Source organism: Balaenoptera acutorostrata, chromosome 3 (assembly GCF_949987535.1).
Source record: "Balaenoptera acutorostrata chromosome 3, mBalAcu1.1, whole genome shotgun sequence".
In the NCBI taxonomy this organism is placed as follows: Eukaryota; Metazoa; Chordata; class Mammalia; order Artiodactyla; family Balaenopteridae; genus Balaenoptera; species Balaenoptera acutorostrata.
This window is the reverse complement of record NC_080066.1, coordinates 170,121,078-170,145,612: the sequence shown is the minus strand read 5'-3', so window position 1 is coordinate 170,145,612 and position 24,535 is coordinate 170,121,078. Positions and strand designations below refer to the sequence as shown.

At 39.2% G+C, this 24,535-nt stretch overlaps 2 protein-coding genes across 5 annotated transcripts in view; one reads left to right on the top strand and one right to left on the bottom strand.

Moving 5' to 3' along the window:
• Window positions 1-24,203, top strand: part of LOC130707592 (cyclin-Y-like protein 1) — a 63,493-nt gene extending 39,290 nt beyond the window's left edge. For 3 of the 4 annotated variants that reach the window (XM_057542814.1, XM_057542815.1, XM_057542813.1), the window contains 8 exons: window positions 1,262-1,296; window positions 7,342-7,442; window positions 11,345-11,380; window positions 13,585-13,636; window positions 14,605-14,724; window positions 18,540-18,706; window positions 21,982-22,144; window positions 23,695-24,203. In XM_057542814.1, coding sequence (XP_057398797.1) covers window positions 1,262-1,296; window positions 7,342-7,442; window positions 11,345-11,380; window positions 13,585-13,636; window positions 14,605-14,724; window positions 18,540-18,706; window positions 21,982-22,144; window positions 23,695-23,811 — 791 coding nt within the window. In that variant the 3' untranslated portion in view covers window positions 23,812-24,203. The remainder of the gene's footprint in view (window positions 1-1,261; window positions 1,297-7,341; window positions 7,443-11,344; window positions 11,381-13,584; window positions 13,637-14,604; window positions 14,725-18,539; window positions 18,707-21,981; window positions 22,145-23,694) is intronic. The other variant, XM_057542816.1, reaches the window with a different exon arrangement.
• LOC130707594 (10 kDa heat shock protein, mitochondrial-like) lies at window positions 4,014-4,564 on the bottom strand. The gene has a single exon (XM_057542851.1). It carries the CDS (start codon window positions 4,533-4,535, stop codon window positions 4,227-4,229), a length of 309 nt encoding a protein of 102 aa, XP_057398834.1. The 5' UTR covers window positions 4,536-4,564; the 3' UTR covers window positions 4,014-4,226.
• Window positions 24,204-24,535: the final 332 nt, after the last annotated feature.

Sequence of the window (24,535 nt, the reverse complement as noted above, 5' to 3'; positions counted from 1 at the left end):
GAGAATCAGAACCGTAGAATTTTTTGCACTCCTGCTTGCCTGCCTGTCTTCCTTAATGTTATGTTAAATCCTAGTTTATTTGCTAAAAAGCCATACGTGACCAAGTTTTTGAGTTGATTACGAGAGCAGGAATACAAGAAGTGAACATTCCATAATATTTAAAGTGATGCAGCACAATAAAAAACGGAGGTTTGGTTTTTTGTTGTTGTTGTTTTGCTTTTTGTTTTTTTCCGTTAGATCACTGGTTTTTATAAAAGGATATAACTCAGGAACAGCCAGATGGAAGAGATGCATAGGGCCAGGCATGGGGACAGGGCACAGAGCTTTGATGCCCTCTGCAAGGGTACTACATGTTCACCAACCTGGAAGCTCCTGGGGTTTCTAACTTGCATTTTTCTCGTGTGTGTACTTGAGCCACTCATTTCTGGTTAGGATTGCTCTGTTTCTCAGTTTCTTCCAGAGCCATGAGCTGCTCACATGTAGAGGGGCACTGGAGACAGGAAAAGAAAAGCTGTCCCATGCCTGTCTCTCTCTTCAGCCTTAAGGAATCCGTGCCTGTGATGCCTGTCTGGAGTTAAAGGAGGCAATGTGAGCAAGAGTGTGGCCTAAGACCCTCTTCAGGCTTTTATTCTTCTGGCCTTTGTTGGAGCAAAACAGTTTTGTGTGCTGTAGATATGTTCATTTAGGTCAGCACACTCATTTTAAAATTTACGTTTAACATAGGTTACTTTCCAGTTGTGTATTTTTTCAGTAAGGTATTTGAGTAGGTTACCATTAAGTGGTTCAGGATGCTTCCAGAGATACTGGTGCGTTTGGAGATGAGTGCCTGGCCAGAAACTGGTTCTTAGAGTTGTCATCTGTAGATTGTGGTAATGAAAGTAAGCTGTGTGTAAATGAAGCATTAGAAAATACTCCTGGCTAGTAGTTCAGCTATGCAGCAGGTAAATTTTTTTATTAGCTAAGTTTCTCACCTGGCCTAACTTGCTTTGTCCTTTTCTTTTGTAAATGGGGAGTCTTTCATTTGTACCTAATACAGCATATCTATTAGGTCAAAAAAGTGAAACTAAGTTTTTAGATTTTATTTATAGGACTCATCTTGCTGGGTGATTTAAATTATATATTTTGTTGGAAATTATTTTAAAAAATAGAATGGAATTTTATCTCATTGTGTTATTGGTAATCCATCAAATAATTAGTGACTACTTTTATTTTTCTATGGCATTTGTATCAGAATTCATCAGTTAATTTTTTTTATTCTTAGTGCGGCAAAAGAGGAAGAGCAACCATTTAAACCATGTAAGTAAACAGTTGAAAAGTTAAGAAATTAATAGTTTGAATTAAAAATATGTCTGCCATGATTCCTAAAAATATGATGGATCCAATACTGTTAGCATGGACCTCTTTTTTGTAGATTTTCTAAATCTCTATTTTCCTAATTATCAAATGTATTCAGGAAAGTCTTTGACTTAGTAGTGCCCATTTTTTAAGGGTTCTGACATTTAAGTTAAATTTCACTCATATGGTTGTAGTATAAAGATCTGCCTTAAATTCTTTTGCCTTATTTTTTTGATCTTATTTTTTAACCAAAGTAATAAAAGTATGACAGGTAAGTTAATTTTTAGCACTGTCCATTGACTTCTTGTCATAGCAGGTGAAAGCTTAGCTTCTTCGGTCCACCATGACGTTATTTCCCTCCCTGTGTTCCCTCAACATGTATCAGTTTTTACTAAATCAGAATCAATGTTTACATTACTACGACTCTGCAAATATTGTGCACTGCTGAGCCATATAGTTCTCTGACTGTGCCTCCTCCTTGTACACCCTTCATTCTTTTTCTTCAATATTAATGAAATTGGAGCCCTTCTGCACTTCTCTAGGATAACCCAATCCCCCTTTTCCTAGCCAACGTGATCTCACACAGCCAAATGCAGTAAGTAGCTCCCTGCCCGGTCTCCCTGCTTTCACATTCTTCATTTCTTCTGTGGAATTAATTTCCTGACTATATTCACTTGCCTGTTTTCTAACAGCTATTTTTTTCCCCAAATGTTTTAACATTTGTCACATGCCTATCAAAACTATGTTCCGTCTACTAAGCCACATCTGTTCCATTTTTTTTCTTGGAGACACTTTTCCCCAATCTTTTGTCTTCCTACTCCCATATAGACTAGTGTTCCCCTAGGCCTGCTCTATGCCTCTTTTCCTGGGATATCTGTGTGAAGTCATCTGGGATCTCACATAACTCTGCTCTCTTATGTTGGATCCCCTATGTCCTAGATTCTGTTTCCCTCTTGTTATACTTCCTTGTTTTACTGGAGCACATTTTCCTGGGAAAAGGGCACATGGGCAGAAAGTTTATAGAGATCTAGCCTCTCTGAAACTCCTTCTATTTGATAAAGTATAGAATTCTCAGTTGAAACTAATTTTTGCAGTTCTAAAGACATTTCCCTCTCATCTTCTCATTTACACTGTTGCTCTTAAACCTGTTGACATTGTATGGTACATTGTACATTACCGATTTTAGTCATTTTCCCCCATCCCTTCCTTCTCGGGAACCTTTTAGTACCTTCCCTCTCCCTGGGATTTTGAAATTTCATAATTTGGTTTGGTATAGACCTTTTTTGTGTGTTTCTTTGTTATTCTGTTTTTTTCTTCCAGGTTCCTATTATTCAGATGTTGGAAGTCTGAGACTTACCAGATCACTAACTTTTTTCCCCTCCTGCTTTGCATTTTGTCTTTTTGTCCTGCTTCCTGGAGATTTCCTTGACTGTGCTCTAATCCTTCTATTGAATATATTGTTTTGTCTACCTTATTTTCAATTCATAGAGTTCTCTTATATCCTGTCATTCTTTTTTTCACTGATGCAATTTCAAGTTTTCATTTGCTCCTGAGTTTTTATCACTCCCATCAATTCCTTCTTCCTGTTTTGTTTTTTTTTTTTTTAAAGCATCCTTATATTTTATTTTATTTATTTATTTTTTGGCTGCATTGGGTCCTGGTTTCTGCACGTGGGCTTTCTCTGGTTGCGGTGAGCTGGGCCTACTCTTTGTTGGGTGCGTGGGCTTCTCATTGCAGTGGCTTCTCTTGTTGCGGAGCACAGGCTCTAGGGCGTGTGGGCTTCAGTAGTTGTGGCTCATGGGCTCTAGAGCGCAGGCTCAGTAGTTGTGGCGCATGGGCTCAGTTGCTCTGTGGTATGTGGGATCTTTCTGGGCCAGGGCTCGAACCCGTGTCCCCTGCATTGGCAGGCGGATTCTTAACCACTGCGCCACCAGGGAAGTCCCATTCCTTCTTCCTGTTTTGATCTCTTATGTGTTGGGGGCTTCCCTCAAACGTGTGATGGTCCTTGGCTGTCTGTTAAGATCTAATTGGAAGCATCACTTGGACAACTCGTTAACTGATGGGCCTCACTGCAAGGATTTGGGGACCACGCCTCTGAACTCTGAGCCTGCCTTGGGTTCTGTAAGACAAACTGGTTTTCTTGTTCCTGTCCTAGTCACTCTCTGTAGGTACCAAGGTTGTGCTTCCTCTGTTCTGCCATGTCAGTTACCACTCCTTTATCTAGTCTTTTCACCTTTCAAACATTCAAAATCATCTGCTGTTTATCCTGTCTTATGTATAGCTTTTTTAAAAAATGCCTTTAATTCTAATGAGATGATATCTGAAAGAAGGGGGAGAGGAAATAGATTTGTGGTCAGTCTACTCAAACTTAGATTTATTCTTTGAATATAGGTTCTGAGTTTGAAGTTTAATTGAATATAATTAACGATATTAATTCAGACAATATTTTTGATTATACCTATAATTAGAATATTATACTTTTCTACTAAGGCCTTGAGTATGAATTCTATTCAAACCACTCACCCTACCATATTGTCCATTAATGTGCAACATAGATGGAGTATTACAGATTTTTCAGTTAAAGTCATTGATTCTTAATAAACGTATCCAAAACTTGTGAAAAGGGGGAAGAAAAGAGTGAACTTCAGCTTTATTCTCTTTTTTTTTTTTTTCATTTATATACTTTTGTTTGGGAATGTTTAAATCAATACAGAGAAAACTAAATTTCAGAGACACTGAATATCATTAGTTTGGATATCATTACTTTATTATAAAAGAAACACGGAAATTATTTACAGGATGAAAGATTTCAGAACTTCAGTGGCAGCTTCACGTGATGCCATTGGGGGAACGGGCAGCTTCACGTGATGCCATTTCAATAGTGACTTATTTTAGTCGACATATTTTCCAAGAACGTCACCATCTCTAAATAAGAAAGAATCCTTGTCATCTAGAACTACTTTGGTGCCTCCATATTCTGGGAGAAGAACTTTATCTCCAACTTTCACACTAACTGGTTGAATCTCTCCACCCTTTCCTTTAGAGCCTGATCCAACAGCTACTACCATTGCTTGCAATACTTTTCCTTGCGATTTTTCTGGAAGCATAATGCCTCCTTTGGTTACAACTTCGGGTGCACTTCTTTCAACTAATACTCGGTCAAAGAGGGGAAGAAACTTTCTAAATGCCTGTCCTGCCATGACTCGGGTTGCCGCACTTCGTACTCTCGCTCTCTCCAGCTTTATTCTTTTAATGGGTTAAAATCAGAGGCAGTAGGCACAGTGGGAAGAGTCATTGGGTGGGGGCGGGATTTCAACAGGTACTTGACCTTTAATGATAAGCTTTGAGGGTTGTTACTTACTAGCCTCCTAGGTATGATTATTTTCTAGTCTTCACCATTAAACCTGAAGTCTACTAAGCAACCTTTCCCCTTATAAAGATTGTAAAAGTCCATGTATTTTGTCCTTAGTGCTGAATGAAGATAAATACTCTTCTTCAGTGACCAATTGAAATAATACCTATGAACATTAAACTGTCAGTAGTGTTTTTTGCTACTTGTTTTTTTTTTTTTTTTGTATTTGCATTTTATACCCTTACGTGTGACAGTGCAGTTTATTGAGGTTGTGAGCCAGCAATGGTAAGGCTTTAATCATAAAGGACAGTTATCTTAAATTTTCAAGCAAGATGAGAGGAAAGTAATCTGCTGGCAGCTAACATATCTAGGCTTTGCTCAGAGGCTTCAATTCTGCCATCCTTTAGTGAACACTAGATGCTGGAAAGTTTGAATAGTTTCAGGAGTAGGCCTGTGGAAGTGTTTCTTTTGTAGGATTGAGCCAGTAGACTGTAAGTTGCTGATACGTTAAATGAGCCCCCATAGGACTATAGACCACATCTAATTAAAAATTTTAAATGTTTTAGCAGTAATATTTCCAAAGACAAATCAATATACATTCATAATAGAAAAAAAAGTTTTTAATAGAGGAAAACAGGATAAATAGCACCCAAAGCTCTACCAACTAGTCTATATTTTGGTACATTTCCTTACTATTTTTATTCCCCTCATATATAGAGAGTTTTGGTCAGAATTGACTTTTATTACGTGTAGTGTATGTCATATTATACCCTAATAGTAGTGACCTTAAAAGATAACCTGCTTCGTTTAGAATCAAAGTATTTGAATGAGTGAATTTTCATTTTTCATGCTGTATCTGTTTTTTGAGATTCTAAAATTACACATTAACCAAATAGCTTAAGGACCATATCCGAGTTTTAGTTTAAAACATTTCTAGCTTGAAGGAGAAATTAGTCTTCCAAATAGTGATACTTTTCAAATATGTTACATCTAGAACTTTTTGTTAATAAGGAATAAGTGGCTTTGCATAAAGCATCTGAAACAAGCAAAATGGTGTTTTATATATGCCATTTGGATATTTCTGATGATTGGATACTGGCAATTTTTATTTAAATGCTCTGTATTTTCAAAAGCATCAACTAGATTTTCTCCCTGCCTCACCTTTCATGTATTTGTGGCGGACACTGATGGGAGAGTGTGACAGCATGGTGAAAACTGTTTTATATGAATAGGAGGAAGGAAGGCTCATCTGAATTAGTAAACAAACAAAAACCAAAAACAAAACCCAGCTTTAAAATTGTTTGTATTCTGTGGTATTAAAGAATGCTACTCTTCCTTCCAGTGGCTTTCAGTGATTGGGATTTGGTTATTGGCCTTACTTTAAGGAAGAGAGTTGTCCTAACATAGTTTAGGCCATTTTAGTATTTGACTATTGCCGTGTTCATGGGCTCTTCACAAATAAATGGATACTTCTAAAGTGTTTTAAAGATAGTTCATTCTCTAGAGGGTCTCAAAAAGTTCTTTGTCACCTATCCAACACCACTGTAGATAAATTCTCACGAATTTGTATCTTTAGTAAGATTTACCTCCAGTTGTAACTGATCTTAAATAATTTCTCAAACACTTGTTGAATCCTAATTTGTCCCAGATTCTGTGCTCAGTAGCTGGAGGTAGGAGAAGAATCTTCCTAACCTGGAGAAGCTTGTTTACTAAAGAGGGTGGTACTATGCAAGCAGCTGAGACCATGGAACAGTTGGTAAATTAGACGTGTGAGTGTGCAGAAAGTGAGAAGTGTTGTGGTGTGCCTGCTGGCAGAGGGATCCTAGAGGAAGATGGGGTCAAGCTTGCTGGGACAGGAGGAAGAAAAAGGCACTGCAGGCAGAGAGCAGCATGGGTGAGGCAGGAGTGTCAAATAACACGTAGAACCGAATTAGTACAATTTTGAAATGAATGGCAAGTATTCTCTGAGGTTCTCACTTGAGTAATGTCATGGCAGTCTTACTTAAACATGAAGTGAGAAGTTAAATTCTCAGAGTTGTTTTATCCGTTGTTTTTGGATGCGAGAGAATCTTTAAGCAGTACCTTTTTGTCCTCCAGATAAGGAAATTGAGGCCCAGAGAGACTTATGGCCCCCAGCTTTTTAGTGATAGAGCAGCCCTGGCATGCCCAGCCTCTGATTCGAAAACGTTTGTTTCGTCACACTGTCTCCTGAACTAATACATTTATTATTGGTGTTCATCTACTGCAGTGAAATGCTCCTACATCGGTATTATAGAAAGCATTACGTTTTATTGTAGTAAATGAATAGAAATAGGAAATCTCAGCTGCATTTCATTGCTTAAGGAAAAAACCCTGAAATCTTATTCTAAACTTTTTACATTATTATACAGGTAATTTATAATAGGTGCTTGCCAGGTTTGATTATAGGTACTATATCAAGGCAGCATTTTATAACCCATTTCTCAAAGCTCGTCTGTGGAAGTCAAGAGTATAGAGGTTTCCCATAGAGCTGCACATGACATCACACTCAGGCAGTTGATGGAGTGTAAGAAAAATCTTAATGCTTTATCGTTTGACATTTTAACCAAGGAAAAAAACACACTTTATAGGTTTAACTTACTGTGACATTTTCTTCTATTTCCCTTCCCCTTCAGGTATCTCCAGGGCAGCTTACTAAAAAGTATAACTCATGCTCAACAATATTTCTAGATGACAGCATAGTCAGACAGCCTAATCTTAGAACCACACTAAAACGGTGAGTACAACTAGGTTGCCAAGGGCTGAGTGACAGACCCCCTTATCGCTAAAAGCATCCTAGCCATACATAATTTCATTCATTTGAATTGTCCTTTTCAGTGATCAGGTTAAAAAACTGGTGTCAACTATAGATTGATTTCAAGGACCTAAATATGAATTTTCAGTTTCCATTTTAATCTTAGAGCGCATGATAGAAGGGAAAGCCAGTTAGCAAATAAGAAATCCCAGAAAAAGTATAAATCTTTATTTGACGCATTTCTGTTGTTAAGCCATTGTTGAACATAATGAGAAAGAGAGGTACTTTTTATTGGCTATTTCTAGAAAAAATTATTTCTTTATGAGCTGTAGTCCTCAAACAATGTATACTACTTTGGAAGCTACTCTTAGAAGAAGGAACAGCTTGTCCCCTACTGGCACCAAAGCGAATCTGCATTTAAATTTAATTGGATTTTGTCAGATTTATCCCACTGTGCATTTTTTTTTTTCCTGCACTATTTCTGTATGAAATTTTACTTCTCCTTCCTGTCCCCCAGAGAGGGGGAGAATATATCAAACCAGTCTTAAGAAATACACACTCAAGCTTAATTTCTTTGTAGATGAAATTTGTTCAACTGAGGTTTTAACTTAATAGACACATTTAATTTTTGTTTATATATATAAATATATCTCCAACACACTGTATCAATCACAGCAGAGAACAATAAAAGAGGTGAGGTTTCGGAAACATGGCTGTGGTCAGGCTTATACTTAAGGAGACACGAACAGTGTCATGATGATGGAAACTGTTCTTTAATTTCTGGGAGCACCTCATAGTCCACAATTGGAGATGCACTTTCAAAACACCCTAATGATGAACCTTTCAAGCTTATTTAGGAGAAAAAAACCAAACGGGATGCAGAGCTTCTTGCCTCCTCCCTCGCGGTTGTCCACGAAACATTAACATCTCCTTAGGATATGAATGTTGATTTTCCAGAACACAGTTTGGGAAATGCTATTTGAAAATATTAATGTCCTTATCCTTAATTTTATTTGTTGTCTTAATTTTATAAGCTAATTATATTTTTAATTGGTTTTTAATGTGCCAGCTTTTTTTTTAGCTATTTAAATGATCAGTAACTTCTACTTTAATTAAAGACAGCAAGTTCACAGTCATAATAAGGTAACTTTCCTCTCTTGCTTACAATAATAGTTGCAGTCAAATCATGTTTCAGCAAAAACTGAGCCCCATCTCTAAAGTCCTGAGTTTGGGCACTTATCACAGAATCACTGAATGTTTTTATTCAGCCAAGACACTGAATCTGTGGGTACCAAAACCACTCTACTTTGGCTAGAGTCGCAGCTTCTTTTGAATTCAAAAGAGTCTGATGTCCAGTATATAATTCAAAAGTACTTTGAAGGTTAACCTTGCTCAGGGACTTCCCTGGTGGTGTAGTGGTTAAGAATCTGCCTGCCAACGCAGGGGACACAGGTTCGAGCCCTGGTCTGGGAAGATCCCACATGCCGCAGAGCAATTAAACCCGTGCGCCACAACTACTGAGCCTGTGCCGTAGAGCCCGCGAGCCACAACTACTGAGCCCGTGTGCCACAACTACTGAAGCCCACGCACCTAGAGCCCGTGCTGTGCAACAAGAGAAGCCACCACAGTGAGAAGGCCGCGCACCACGACAAAGAGCAGCCCCCGCTCTTGGCAACTAGAGAAAGCCCGCGCGCAGTAACAAAGACCCCATGCAGCCAAAAATAAGTAAAATTAAATAAAATTAAAAAAAAAAAAAAAAGATTCACCTTGCTCAGACAAGTAGGTTTCATCCTTTTTTTTCCCGACCTAGTCTAATTTTTGGAAGTACAGTAAATTTTAATTTGCTCTCATGAAGTTTTAAAAATGATCATTCATCACATTCATTATTGGTGAAATAAAGGTTTACTGAGAAAATTAATAGGGCCAATTGGCTTTTAGGAATGATTTTGAAAATGTTTATCATGGGCTTAGTTTTCAGTGGGGTAGTTGTTCTCAGTGGGGTAGGTGAGCCTTATTAGAATCACGTATGCAACTTTTCAAGATATATGTTTCTGGATGCACAAAGTCCACCCGCCTGCCCCCGCCTCCAAGACACAGTGTCTGTGTGTCTGTCTGTCTGTCTGTCTCTCTCTCACCCACGCACACACACCTTTTGACAAGATGGGGAATGATGTGAAGCATGACTATATGGACAAAAGCATCCCGAGTGATTCTCCGATCTTAACCCTAACTCATTCATCCCTAAACTTTGCTGCACGGTGCAGTCATCTGGGGATCTTTAAAAACAGTCCTGATGCCCAAGTCATACCCAGTGCCGGTTAAATCAGAACATCTTGAAGCAGAAGCCAGGCAGTTTTTAAAGCTTCTCAGATGATCCCAGTGTGCAGCTGAGCTTGGGAGCCACTATTTGGTTAGAGGGCAGGAGAAAGAGAACTGCTTCTGATAATTAGTGGGACCTTAGGTAAGTCAGTTTTAAGCCTTGGTTCCCTTATCTGTAAAATGGGTTGTTTAATTAAATGTCATCTACGGTTCAGTGGTCCTTTCCATCATAAAACTTGTAATGCTGTGATTTTAAAATCCATTTGAAGATGAAACTTTGAAGCGCTATAGAAGTATCCATCTTTGATGCTAATGGTGTTACAGGCCTTTATACAAGTGCTAAGATTCTATAGACCTATTATAAAATTCAGATTTGCCTTCCCTCAATTATTTTGAGTTTCATTTTAGACACTGAGAACAAAGGGGAGCATATAACTTAACCAGAGAACCCCTTTGTTGCCTAATATACAACATCTGTGAATAACTTAGGAATATAGTAACTTAAAAAAGACTACCGGGCTTCCCTGGTGGCGCAGTGGTTGAGAGTCTGCCTGCTGATGCAGGGGACACGGGTTCCAGCCCTGGTCTGGGAAGATCCCACATGCCGCGGAGCAACTGGGCCCGTGAGCCACAACTACTGAGCCTGCGCGTCTGGAGCCTGTGCTCCGCAACAAGAGAGGCCGCGTTAGTGAGAGGCCCGCGCACCGCGATGAAGAGTGGCCCCCGCTCGCCGCAACTGGAGAAAGCCCTCGCACAGAAACGAAGACCCAACACAGCCAAAAAAATAAATAAATAAATAATTAATTAATTAAAAATGAATATCTGCTTTAAAAAAAATTGTCTTTAAAAAAAAAAAAAAAAAGACTACCTAAGGACTTGTATCTATCTGTTCATTAATACTTTATTTAAAATAATTTGGAAATACCTGTCATTAATAGTATACTGTGTAGTATTATGCTGTATTATTAGCACTGCTTATTTCAGGATAGCTAGACCTATCATCAGTTTTGTGGCTATAAAATTTTGCTATTAAATTTTCTAATTATGTAAAAGTGATTTTAAATCATTTTGGTATAGAGCACTTTTATTATTTACTTTTAGGGAAATAATGGAAAACGGATTGGTAGGTGGATAGCAAACTAAATCAACTGAAATGCAGGGGCTAACAAAAAAACCACACACACACACACACACCCACACACAAACAACTACTATATGGCTTAAATTGAAGCATGTGTATAGATAGATATAACTTGTACAGGACAGGAGGTTTTGTGGGTAGAAGGACAAATGACAGGGGAAATATGTAATAATTTATATATTATAATAATCAACCAAAACATGCCTTCAGCATATCTAGCATTTTGGGTCTCCTAATTTTGCTAAAAGCTGAAGAACCTAAAACAAGGGGGAAAGCACCCATGTGGTACTGTTCTGAATTCGAGGATTTCGGGGCCACTGGGCCTCTGGAAGGTCTTCCCTCCTTGCTAACCCCTTTTTAAAACTGTCTTCAGGCCTGATATGATAAAAATCAGTTATTACAATGTATTTTTTTTCCTCCACAGTATGACCTTAGCAATATATTACCACATAAAGAACAGGTGAGCTCTTTTAAAACCTATCTTGTTATTCCAGCTAATTAATTTACAAGGTATCAAGTTTAGTGTTAGGTAATAACTATAGATGTTACTGGCATAAGCTTTTATTATTCGAGTGCTTTTATTACAATATAGAAGTGAATCATTTATTTTTATCTTAGGACCCTTAATTCTTAGGTTACTGAGCATCCCAAAGAGTATTTGTTTATATGGGTTATATTGATAATTTACTGTATTAGAAATTGAAATTGAGAATTTAAAAACTTAAATCCATTGTATGTTAAAACAGGGTTTGCCTTAGCACTATTGAAATTTTGAGCTAGATAATGCTTTGTTGTGGGGTGTCGTCCTGTGTGTTATAGGATATATAGCAGCACCCTTGGCCTCTACTCACTAGATGCCAGTAGCACCTTCTTCCCTCCACATTACGACAACCAAAACTGTCTCCAGCCATGGCCAGAAGTCCCCTGGGGGACGAAATCACCCCTGATTGGGAACCCCAGTGTTTAACATAAGTCATTTTTTTTTAATGAATAATAACTATTTTCCACAACAAAAAATATTGAGAGAAAAGTATCTCCTTAATAGAAGGCAGCTGATTCTCATATCTATTCTGTCTTCAGTCATTTGTTTTGAAGAAACAATATGAAGAAGATCCAGCTGCTTGCAGATATATAGTTGGAAAAAGATGTATTTTTAAAGCCTTCAGATAATTTGGTATATTCTTTGATACTGTACCAAAAGTCTGCATGTGCTAGTTTCTTAAATTAGTTAAAATGGAATTCTAAATCATATCAATGAACTTGTAATAAATACTATGTTAAATTAATACCCATTGATCTGTCATGCATACTGAGTAGATCTTTTTACCTGTACCTGACTTTATAATATTATACGTTGGTCATTTGGAAAGTATTGGTTCACATTTCTTTAGACAGTGTCAAAAACTCACTTTTGTTATTAGTATCACCACCAGTCTTACCAGAAAAGTCTTTTAAGTGTTGAGAAGTTGTCAAGTTCACAATAGAAGGTAGAAGTTTTCCAAAAATCCTGGTATTTTTAGCTTGATGGCTTGAATTTTATCATTGGCAACAAATAACTTTAGAGTTATTTTCCTTGAAGTGACAGGCTCACTTTGTTCATTTTTGAAAGAATGACTGTGTCAGTTGTACATTCAGATAACGATGGTGTTCGATGAAAAAAGTGTTTCAAATAAAGATGGTGTTCTATGAAAAAAATGACTTACCGCCAAGTCACAAGTGCTTTTCCTTAACACAGCCATATTTCAGTATGTAAAAGTGCTTAATGCATACTTTCCACTTATTCAGAATATTAAAAAGAAGGACCAAGGTTTAAGAACACTATTAATTTTTACTCTTTTATCAAGGATGTTCTTAAAGCAGATTTTTAACTGCAAGTGGCAGTGAATAATTGAATGACTTCTAATTCAGTTTGGTACCACTGCCTTGATTCATGCTCAGAAACCAGCAGTTTTACCCACTTTTGCTTTTATACATCCATAGCAAATGTCACACAATGTGAAGGGCAGGTAGTGTCTTAGTATTCTTATAAAAGCAGTTTTGACCTCTTGGGCCTCCTGAAGGAGGGGATAGGGGAGAATCCCAGAGGCCTGCAGACCACATTTAGAGAACCACTGTTCAAATGAGCGCAGTGTATTAGTGTGGTGAAATTTTAAATTAAAAAGCCTGGTTTCTTTTAAAATAAAAAGACAATTACATTTTTAACTCAAACTATTTAAAAGAGACGAGAAGAAATGCACAATAAGAATATACAGAACTAAAGAGAAAAAAACGGGAAAAAACCATGAATCTCATATTCACATTCATTGAAGTTAGAAGAATTTATTGCCCACCACCACTGCTTTATAAAATGTTCTTGCATATTCCAGTGTGAGGTTAGAGGAGTGAAAATATATTGGTTTACTAGCATTGCCTGTTAGGGAGGGTCAGTGCTTATAGAGGCAACTCTGGCTGGTTGTTGTAGAAAAGATTTCACAGAACTTGATGTGCTGAGTAAAAACAGGTCAGGAAACCTTTCGAAGGGTGGAATCCAGGAGAAGAATTGATAAAACTGTTTGCTTTGTTGAAGGTTAAGCTTCCTCTACCCCTCTCTCTACTCCTAGCAGATATTTTACTAAGATAGTAACTCCTGAATTAATTTTTTAAATACACATTCTTATTTTATAGAGCTGCAGATAGATCCTTGGATATTTTTGATGAGAGATTACATCCACTCACAGTAAGTGTCAGTTTTATTGAAGTTGTATTTTTCTCTTATACAGTTGTGTTTATTTCACGCTGATTTGCTTTGAAATTAATTACTAGAAGAAAATTACTTCCTCCAGCTCGAAGTCAAATTCATCTTCCTTTAAGTCTTCTTCCCCACGCCATGTTGTGTCTAGTCATTTTCCCGAAGGCGTGTTGGATAAGGGGTTGATGGATATGAACCGAGTTGCACTTTGTATGAATAGTGAGCAGGTAAGTAAACATACCCAAGTAACAGAAAATGTATCTTTTTAAAGGATGATTTTCCATAGCATCAAACAATATAAATATTTGTAAATAAACCTAATATGATAAGGCCTGTAAGAAGAAAATTAGAAAACTTTAAATTTTAAACGAATTAAAATGACAAAGTTTTAAAATTCACTTCTTCGGGTGCTCTGTAGCCACACGTGGCTGGCGACTGCTGTACAGGACAGCGCATTCTTAGAGCCTTATGGTTACAGGACACTGGGAATGTGTTTTCAAAGTTGATGACAGAAAAGTATGACATGGTGATCAGCAAGACTTTTGAGCCTAAAAATATTGGGTTGGCCAAAAAGTTTGTTTGGTTAGTGAATATATTGTTCAATAAAATGCTTGGTGAAAATGAAAACTGTGTCTTTTATTTTTCCTTAAAACCAAATGAACTTTTTGGCCAACCCAATAGTTTACATTTGGTTAGAATTCTGTGGGGAGGAACGTGGAAATACATAAATTTTCTGCGGTTGTGCCTGTATTTTTCTTTAATGAATGGTGGTGAGTACTGGATCACTGTGGTATTTTAGGATCCCATTGTTTATATTTAAAAGACTACAAGACATGTCACCCAATCAAAATTATTTTAAGGGGCACGTGGGCCCAAGTGTGAAGACTGCTATCTTAAGGGTACTTTTAAGTATTTTTCTTCCATGGATACTTAAATTGCATTTTTTCTCCTTTCAGCGAGAAAAGATTCCAGAGGAATACTTCGAGCATGATCCTGAACACGAATTCATTTACAGATTTGTTTATACTCTTTTTAGTGCCGCACTGCTAACTGCTGACTGTGCAGTAGTAACTTTGGTAAGATATTTTTTCTTTCATAAAGCATCTGTAGAAATTTCTGTCTTGTACACATGGTATGGTCCTGTTTTTCCCAAATGAAAGTAGGTTCCTGAAATGATCATTAGAACTTTATTAAGAGAAAGCTATCAAAAGAAAGTAAAGTATACACATTTGAGCTTTAATAATCATTATGATTTAAAATGTTGCCATTGCTTTTCTCATCACAAAACAATTGCTATTAAAGGCAGCAGGAGAGATTTCTGGTTTCTCCTTCCACACCTGAGGAGACACATGCACGCACAGTGCACACACAGACGACGCATGTTGTGGTGGTAGGGCGGGGCAATAACTGAACGCTCTGGTCCACAGGCAGAAACAGGTTCCGGGTAGTTTGAAGCTGAGTCCCAGACTGTACTGCCTAGGCAGTTCTGATGTGTGTCCTGATTGAGAACTACTGCCCTCAGTTCTCTGTTCCTTGGGTAATGGATAATGGTGTTAACCATCCCTGCTGTCCTCTTATTGCCTGCATGTGAAGTTGCCCAGGACTAGGGTGCCAGTAGGACTTCAGAAGGCTTTACTCTAGTTAGCCTGCTAAGCTACAGCTGTGTAAGGACCTTTTTGTCATCCATTCCTAATTCCTATGGTAAGATTTTATCATTTGAATAATAAATCATATTCAAGTGAGAGATAGTTGGGATTGTTTTACTCCTCCCTATAGCAAACCTGTAGGGGGGAAAGTCAGCTGCGTGGTCTGCAGGGAAGGGATACTTAGGCCACTCACTGCCTGCTCCTATCAAGGCAGAATTTAGGACAGGAGGCTTGTCCTTTTGAAAAGAGACCCCTCAGTGGGTACTGGATCAGACACAGGCCTTTTCTTGGAGCTACAGGCCACTTGGAGTGCTTAGCACATGCTTGAGAGAGGCAGGAATGGTGCTTGCATATGGAGAGCTAGGAAATGCAGGAAGGAGAGTATTTGGGTTGGAAGAGGGGCATTTCTTTGTAGACAAGTTAAGCTTGATGTACCTGCGAGACAGCAGAATGGCAGTGTCTAGTAATCATTTGAATATATGGGATTGGAGCATGAATCTGAGCTAGAGGGAGGGAATTAAGTGTAGCTGTTCAAATGCAGAGAAAGTATGTAAAATAAAAAGTGGGTAGAAGATAGATCTGTAGGGACTGTCAGCACTTAAGGGACAGATCCCCAGAAGAGTGGCTACAGTGGTAGGAAACCCAGCAGAGAACCCTAAGAGATACCAGGAGAGGTTCAAGAAGGAGAGTATGGTCCAAACGCTAAATGCTACCAAGAAGTTGCTCATGTCATAAATACCATGTCACTGAATACCTACTCTGTGTCACTTTTCTACATGTGGGGGGTGGAGGAGAGAACAAGTTGGATAAATAAAGTTCTTGCCTTTATGGAGCAAGTGTGGAAGACGTAAAATTTTTTTTTTTTTTTTTTAATCGGAGTACAGTTGATTTACAGTGTTGTGTTAGTTTCAGGTGTATAGCAAAGTATAAGTGTTTTTTTTAATGAGTGTGTTTTAAAAGATGACTATTTCAAGTAGTGGTAAAAACCATGAAGAGAAAGCAAGGTAAAGGGATAAAGTGATTAGAGGGGCTTACTAGAAAGCTCAGGAAGAGCCTCTTTAAAGAGGTAATGTTTGAACCCAGGACCTGGCTGAACTGAGGAAGATCAGGTACGCTGGCATTACGGGCAGAGGGGACACGTGCAAGGCTCTGAGACAGGAACTTGTTCTGTGTGTTCAAGGAAAAGCAAGGTGGCCATTGTGATCCGAGCGGGGAATGAGGGAAAGAGCATAGGTGATGAGGTCACGGAAGGACAAGGCCGTACCGCACAGGGCCTCGTAACTTGCAGGCCACGGGAAGAAGGTATTTGTTTGATGGGAAACCTCTGGCAGATCTGGAGCAGGCGCATAAAGTACTCTTAATTTAAGAGGCTCTCCTGGCTGCTTTGGGGAGAACAGACTGTAGTCTGTTGGGAGGCAGAGAAGTTAGGCAGTGGCAGCGATACAAGTCAGAAGTGACAGACAGAAAAGCGGTCAGGGTACCAGTGAAGGTAGAGATAACAAGAAGTTCTAACAGATTGGAGCAGGATACACTCAAGTGCAGGTTTTTGGTCTCAGCGACTGGGCGTGTGGCAGTACTCTTTCATTTATGAGGGAAGGCCTGGGGAGTGGAGCTCTGGGACGAAGAGCTCTGGGTTGTTTGTGTGAAGGCACCGGTGACCACGGCAAGAGTAGTCTCTGTAGAGTGGTAGCAGCAGGAGGCTGACTGAAGTGGGTTAAGGAGAGGATGGGAGATGAGGAGCTGGCCTCAGCCCTGAGGACGCCGTCTAGGGGCAGTGGGGGACAGGCTGGGGACATGGAAGCATTCCCACTGGAGGAAGCCTCTGACAGAGAGGGAGAAGTTGTTCAAAAAGAGACTAACTGTGGGCACAGTACTCTGCAGAAGTGAGGTGGGATCAACTTCATTCATAGGAGGGTTAGCTTCAGTGAAAAGAAAGAAATCTCGCTTCCTCCGAGACAGGAGGGCAAGTGGGATAAATGAATATCGGCACGTGTACCAAGTTTGCCAGTACAAAGGTGAGAGGAAGTTGAGAGATTGCCAGTGTCGTTTCAGTGCCTCTGATTAGTCCCATAAAGTAGAGAGTTGAACCTTGCGGGGAGAGTCGTTCTTAGGGTACTAGAGAGTGCTGAGTTCTTTGGGGAATGGGAGCCGAATTTCACTAAGAACATACAATCTCAATACCCGTGTTTGAAAACACAGTAGAGTTTGGAGGGCATGGGCGAATCTGAGCTGTCAATCTGATAACCCTTCAGAGAGTAAACAGACTCTTTAAAACTGGACATTTTTCTTTTTGTCAAATGGCATATACACTCTTCTACAGAGGTAACAACAAATCACAGCTTACCTCTCTAATCTTTGCTCAGCTGTTAACTCCACCCAGTTCTTTGTAGGGTAGACATTTGATACATGTAAAAGAAACCATGAAATCATCTCACAAACCGGCAGGTTTAGAGGAGCCCCAGGGATACAGACACAGGCAGGTCTTCCCACCTTAAAACCAAAAGAATTGACTAAGCTGCAGATTATGTAAGACAGAAATGAATAATGAAATGATAATGGAGATGTGAAAAATGGGGGATCTGAAAAGGACTACCCTTTGTATGCATGTGTGTTCCTTAAAAAGGCACTAAAATATGGGAATACTTGCCAGCTAGCTGTCAAGCCCCTTTGGACTGCCTGTCCTGCTGTGCCACGCAGCAGCCACTGGGAGGCTCTCTTGACCACCAGTTTTTATCTTCAAGTTCATGCCACAAAAGGACTGGTGACACTGAAGAGAAGGTAAAGATGTGCTCAGTCTGACCAGAATTTTACACACTCAAGCGTTATGTAAAATCGCCATGCAACCACCACCAGTCTTGTAGTTAACATTGCACGTGATAGGCACTCAAGCATTTACTGAACAGTTGAAGTCGACACTGGGCTGTATGTGCTGCCCTTGACAAGTGGGAAGGTAATAAATAATACAATGCGTGTCTTTAGAATGCCCTTTGCTGAGATGTCCTTTCATTCCTGTGACCAAAATTGGGTTGGAAATTCACACGGGCAGAGTAGAAATATCAGACTAACAGAAATATCTGACTTACAACTGTGACCTGGCCTCTGGCCTTGGCTTGGCTGAGCAAAGTCTTTGTAGAACCTAGGAATAAAAGGGGTGTCAAAAAGAGATGAAATCTGTCATTCCTAACAATTCTTATCACAGCACTTAAACTGAACTAAAATCAAAGATCAGTGCTCTACTTTTGCAGGTTTACTTAGAAAGGCTTTTAACTTATGCTGAGATCGACATTTGCCCCACTAACTGGAAAAGAATTGTTTTGGGAGCCATTCTTCTTGCCTCCAGGCTTTGGGACGATGATGCTGTACGGGATGTGGAGTACAGCCAGATCCTCAAGGACGTTACAGTTGAGGACATGTGAGTTTGTAAGGTTACCGTGAACTTTCTAACCATTTTCCAATACCTCATTTGCTCTCATAAAGTTTACATTTTTAAGAAATGTTACATTTTAAGAAAGGTTACCTTGTGCAGAGAGCTGAAATAGACATAAAATTACAGACTTCTTTCTATCTAGCTGTAGTATAACAATTTGTATTTCCCCTCATTAATTGGTAGGTCTTGATGTGTTATTGTTGTAATATTCTGCTTGATAAATTGAAATTATTTTTCTGGTGGTTTTTGCCAAACATTTTACAAGCTCACTACCAGAACAACATGGTACAGTAAGTAACTTCACAGCTTTCTTAAAGCTGTCTACCAGGTCCAGTCCATTTTTAAGGGGCACATGCCTGGTCTTTGCAGCAAGTGGCCACTGTTAAGGTCTTAGGGCCTCTAGACTACTGACAGGTTATAATTTCAACCTGAGTCACACATTGTGTATTTGCTTTTGCTGGTCTTTTTCTCCTTTTGATCTGAGGTTCTGTTGTTACAGAAACTATGATGTACAGGTAGCCACATATAAAGGTTTCAGATCCCTGTGTTCCTGTCTCCTCCCCTAAAGTCTGCTGAGTTAGGAAACACCTACCTCTCAGGTAGTCCGGGAAGCATCCCTGGGGCCTCACCCAGGGCACTCAGCAAACACAGCGGCACTTTGTGGGGCCTTGAGTTAACTAGGCAGGTTCTCCTCACAGATGGCATGCTCACATGGGCATGAAACGCCAGGCTTCCAATCTGGCTCTGGTGAAGGGCCCCAAGGGTGGGAAGCAGGATGAGCCAGAGAGATAATTCCAGCAGACTCTCGAAGTGCCCGCTTGACAGTGAACCTGTCTTTGTGGGTGGCATTCAGGAAAATGTGAAAGAACACCTCTTGATTATATTGGACAGCAGAGGCCGATCAAGATGGCAGGCAGGGGCAAGAGTTTGTTTTTGTTACCTTTGCCCCTTACTCTGGATAATTCACAATTACCGAAGTGCATATTTACAGCTGAAGCGAGGAAAGTTGTGACTAAGAGAAGGGACCAGTGACTGTCAGTAGCTGTCAAAGTGGCTTTTGGTGAAAATGCCCACTTTGGTGATCATGTAAACCAGGTGGTCATGGTGATATTGCTGGTAGCAATCTTAGCAAACAGTGTAACAGCAGATAATGAATTTGAAATGAAGAGAAGTACTTTTGGAAGTTGCAGAAACTAAAGTGACGTTGACCAACACTATCATCAGTCTTTAAACTGGTCCCTTGAAGGAAGGAAAATTTGTAATCGTGAACACCATCCCTGCCATGATGGCAGCTGAAATTTTCTCAGAATCTGCAACTGAGCTGACTGGGGCTCTGGTTCCAGGTACAACATCCGAGAACATGCAGGGAAACGTGTGGGTGTTCATAGACATTGAGCCCAGGAGCATTGGCGGCACTGTCCAGCTATGAAGAAACTAATTCTAAACAACGCTTTTCTGTGTAGAACGGAGAATCACCAGGAGTTATGTTTATAATAGGCTGCTTTTGTTTATGATCTTTGGGAGTTGGAAAGCATTACAACAAAGTGTCTAATACACATGTGTTTCATCCCTCTGCTGTTGACTACTATTTGTAATGGTCTCATTTTGAGTCTGAATTGAAAAATTGCTGTCTATCAGCTTTTCCTTAAAACTTTCTAACATCTCTGTGTCTTGTTAAATATATATTTCCCTTCAAAAGAGTAAGTTAAACTGAGCAGCTGCCGTTCAGACAGTTTGCTGCGCCTGTAAGTGGTAGGCTCTTCAGCCACCTAGCCATTTAAAAACAGCAAAAAACACAGAAGATGCATATTCTGTAGGCATAATGCTTTTCTTCAGTGATTAAAGCTCTATTAATAGACATGTTAATCCTATGAAGTACTGTATTTCCACACAATTAAAATGTATTAGTGGAGAAAATATAAAAGGGATCGTGAAGTGCATTTATTCCTGTAGTAAATTAAGTCCTGATTAGCTGATTATCAAAACATTATCTGATTTACATTTCTATAGACTTCTGGCCGTATGAACAGGAAATGAATTTTGGAAGTAGGTTCAGTTAGGTTTAAAGTTCAACAAATGAGAAACCTCATTTCTGCTCATACTCTGCTCTCCATACAGGAGAACATGGAGCATTTGTTGATTTATCCAATGGATAAAATATTAACACTTTAAAACCAAGAAACCAAATGTATTGTAAAATAAGCCACTTGCATGTTTGTTTGGGTATTTATCATTTTTATATAATCAACTCTCTAAAGTGATTGCTGTGAAAAGTGGTAAGATTTACTCTAATTTTATATTTATTTACTTAAACATTTGGCAAGCAAATGGCTGGATATGGTCATATAGCAGAAGCCTGCTCCCAGCACTCTACTTTCCCACTTCATTGAATTCGCCCTCTGTGGGCGTGTGCAGTCTGTCCTGGCAAGGGGCGGTAGGTCTGAACATTCTGGGCTGCTCTCCTAACACCGGGGGAAACAACTGCTCTATCAGAGGTCGTGTCGTAAAGTGGGTTTAGTCTAGCTGAGACATAATCTTACTGCCTTCCTAAGCTTCAAAAGTGCATCCTGTCCTGTCATGGTGACGACAACTCACCCTAGTAAGGTTTTAAGGTGAACAGAAACTTGCATTATGCCCTTTGACACAGCCCCATGCACGGGGTGGGGGTGGGGGGATTCCCTTTCCCATCGAATGTAGCTTATTTATTTATTTACTTGAGATGAATCCTTGTTGCCTCAAGAGTTTTCCCCCCTCAGAGATAACAGCAGTGGCTCTCGATGGATCCCTTTGTTGCCGTGGTGATGTGCCCACGCCTTGTGTTGGCTCGTCTCCACCTCAGTGAGCCCCTTCCTGTCCTCAGCCCGGTGCAAATGTCTGCAAGCTCTTCAGAGCTAATAAACAGCATCCATCATTCCTTTCATCTGATCACGATAGCGGGGCCTCGTGAGTGAGTGTGGAGCATGACTCGTACAGCTGCACTAATGGAACTCTGAAGACTGAGCCCCTGAGTCAGCAGCATGAGTGCATAAGAGGGCCATAACCTCTTCTCCCGTGTCCCAGACTCAAAGTGCTGGGACGCAGAAAGGACCACAAATAGCTGTACCTTGTTTGAACATTAGGGTATTAATCCAGCTGGGTAGCCATTATTTGTTTCAAAACAGTATTTAGAGCCATCCTAGTAGCTCAGAATGGTATTTTTGAAGATAGCCCAGTTGACTAAAATTGTCCTGTGTTGGTTTTGTCTTCTCCTCCTCCCCCAGGAATGAGATGGAAAGGCACGTCCTGGAGCTACTTCACTTTAATATTAATGTTCCTTTCAGTGTGTATGCCAAATACTACTTTGACCTTCGCTCCTTAGCACATGACAACAACCTGAATGTTCTATTCTCTCCTCTTACCAAACAAAGAGCACGGAACTACGAGGTAAGGCTGTGAAATCACTAACTGGGGTTTTCTGTCAGCCACCGAAGCCACATCTGTAGCTAAATTATATTAAGCAGTGATTAGGAAAATGGAAAGCTGTTAACAGTTTGAAGAGCTTATTGACCCGTTGGCATCATATTTCCTGTGTCTTTTATGGTTTATACAGGGATCCCACATTATAAAAAAAAAAATTGTCTCTTCTGTAACCATAATTCAGAATACTTTAAATCATATTTAATCTGTTCTTAATGGTTTTCCATTTGAACCTCTACACTTACATATAACCATACATGAATAATTTCTTAAAATTGTATCCCTAATCATATGTACCTACATAATCTACTTACCACTCTTAACTGTCTTTTTTTTTTTTTAATAATTGATGTTTTGGACTATTTCTACTGTCTTGATATTTTGAATAAATAAATAAATGTATTTATTTATTTATGGCTGCATTGGGTCTTCGCTGCTGCACGCGAGCTTTCTCTAGCTGCGGCGGGCGGGGGCTGCTCTTCATTGCGGTGCGCAGGCTTCTCATTGCAGTGGCTGCCCTTGTTGCAGAGCACGGGCTCTAGAGCGCAGGGTCAGTAGTTGTGGCGCACAGGCTTAGTTGCTCCTCGGCATGTGGGATCTTCCCGGACCAGGGCTCAAACCCGTGTCCCCTGCATTGGCAGGCGGATTCTTAACCACTGCGCCACCAGGGAATTCCCTCTTAACTGTTTTTTACTCAGCTTGCAGTTCGTGTGTGTGTGTGTGTGTGTGTGTGTGTGTGTGTGTGTGTATGTGTATCACAGTTCAGTCCCATGAGTTTATTAGACAAAGCATCCGTGGCTAACCTGAGAGACCTATACTTGGAAGGTATAATGTGGATTCAGATACTGGCTGTAGAAAGTACATGAGTTTTTAATATAAATGGTAACGTACATGGAACAAAGTAATACTTATGGCTTATGATTTTTGGTGGGTATACAGCAAAATTCACAACTGAAATGAACACATTTAAAATGGATACTTTCTGTGGTACCTTGGTGGTACTTTAGAATAAGATGTTTTTCTACCATAATTTATGTGCAAGTGAAATAGCACCTTTCAGCGCTTGTCATTAGACCTCTCCTACCTTCAGCACATACCTACCTGATTAAAATTTTCTTAGAGTATGTAATAACTAATGAAAACTGAATAGAAGTTGAATAGCTGAGTAAACACTGATTTTGCCCAAGTGTATGTCCATTACGTTTAAGGATCACGTGTGTAGGTAACAGATGATATTGCTATTAGGAGCCTATCATTAGGAACCCAATTTTTAAGTAACTCTAAGTTATTAGGGCAAGTTACCCCTTGCCCCAGCAATCTAATCATAGCCCTTAAAGGTTATTACCTTAGGGAATTGTCAGTTAGTGTAGATATCAGCTATCCAAAGTAGCAGTAACTATGAACTATCTAAACGAATGTAGATGTGTGGCTTATCGATGATGCTTTGTTTTTTTAAGGTCCGAACATTTTTTTTTCCCCCTAATTATACCTATGTTCTACCTGATTGACTTTCCTAGGCCATTTCCAGATTGTGTGACGACGAATACAAAGACGTGTGTAGAGCTGCTATGAGAAGGTCTTTCAGCGCTGATCATTTCATTGGTATTCGGCGCTCCAATGCCATCCTCTCTTAAGGGAGAAGTGAGGGGTTGTAACATCATAAACCCCTCGAAACAAGGACTGGAGAAATAGCACCTCTCCTGCTCAGAAACCAGCAAAGTTAGTATTTTCACCTTAAAGAAAGACATTGAATTCAAGAGACTCATGGACAAGCGAAGATTATGCTCATAGGAAAGAACGGGACCTCGTCAATGTAACACGCTCTTCTGTCCTTTTTATTGTAAACAGAGTTACAAAAACCACTCCAAAGCTAAAAGCTCCCAATCCATGCACAGATATCTGCTCCCAATCGACACACAGATATCTGATAGCTGAGAACTATGTGAGGTTTTTTAATTAATAGCTTAAATTTTTAGACTTTAAAGACTTTAGACTTTAACTATATAAAGACTTTTAACTATTTAAAGACTTTAGACTTTAACTATATAAAGACTTTTAACTATTTAAAGACTTTAGACTTTAACTATATAACTTCTATGTTTTTCTTGCCTCACTGTCCCATACTGCTGCATATTCCTTTAGAATCAGTGCAGTATTACCATCAAAAAATGGGACTCCAAAAAAAAACAAAAAAAAAAACAAAAAAAACAAAAAAACAAAAAAACAAAAAAAAACAAAAAAAAGAAAAAACAAAAAAAACAAAAAAAGAAACAAAAAAAACAAAAAAAAGAAAAAAACAAAAAAAAAACAAAAAGAAAAAAACAAAAAAAACGAACAAAAGAAAAAAACAAAAAAACG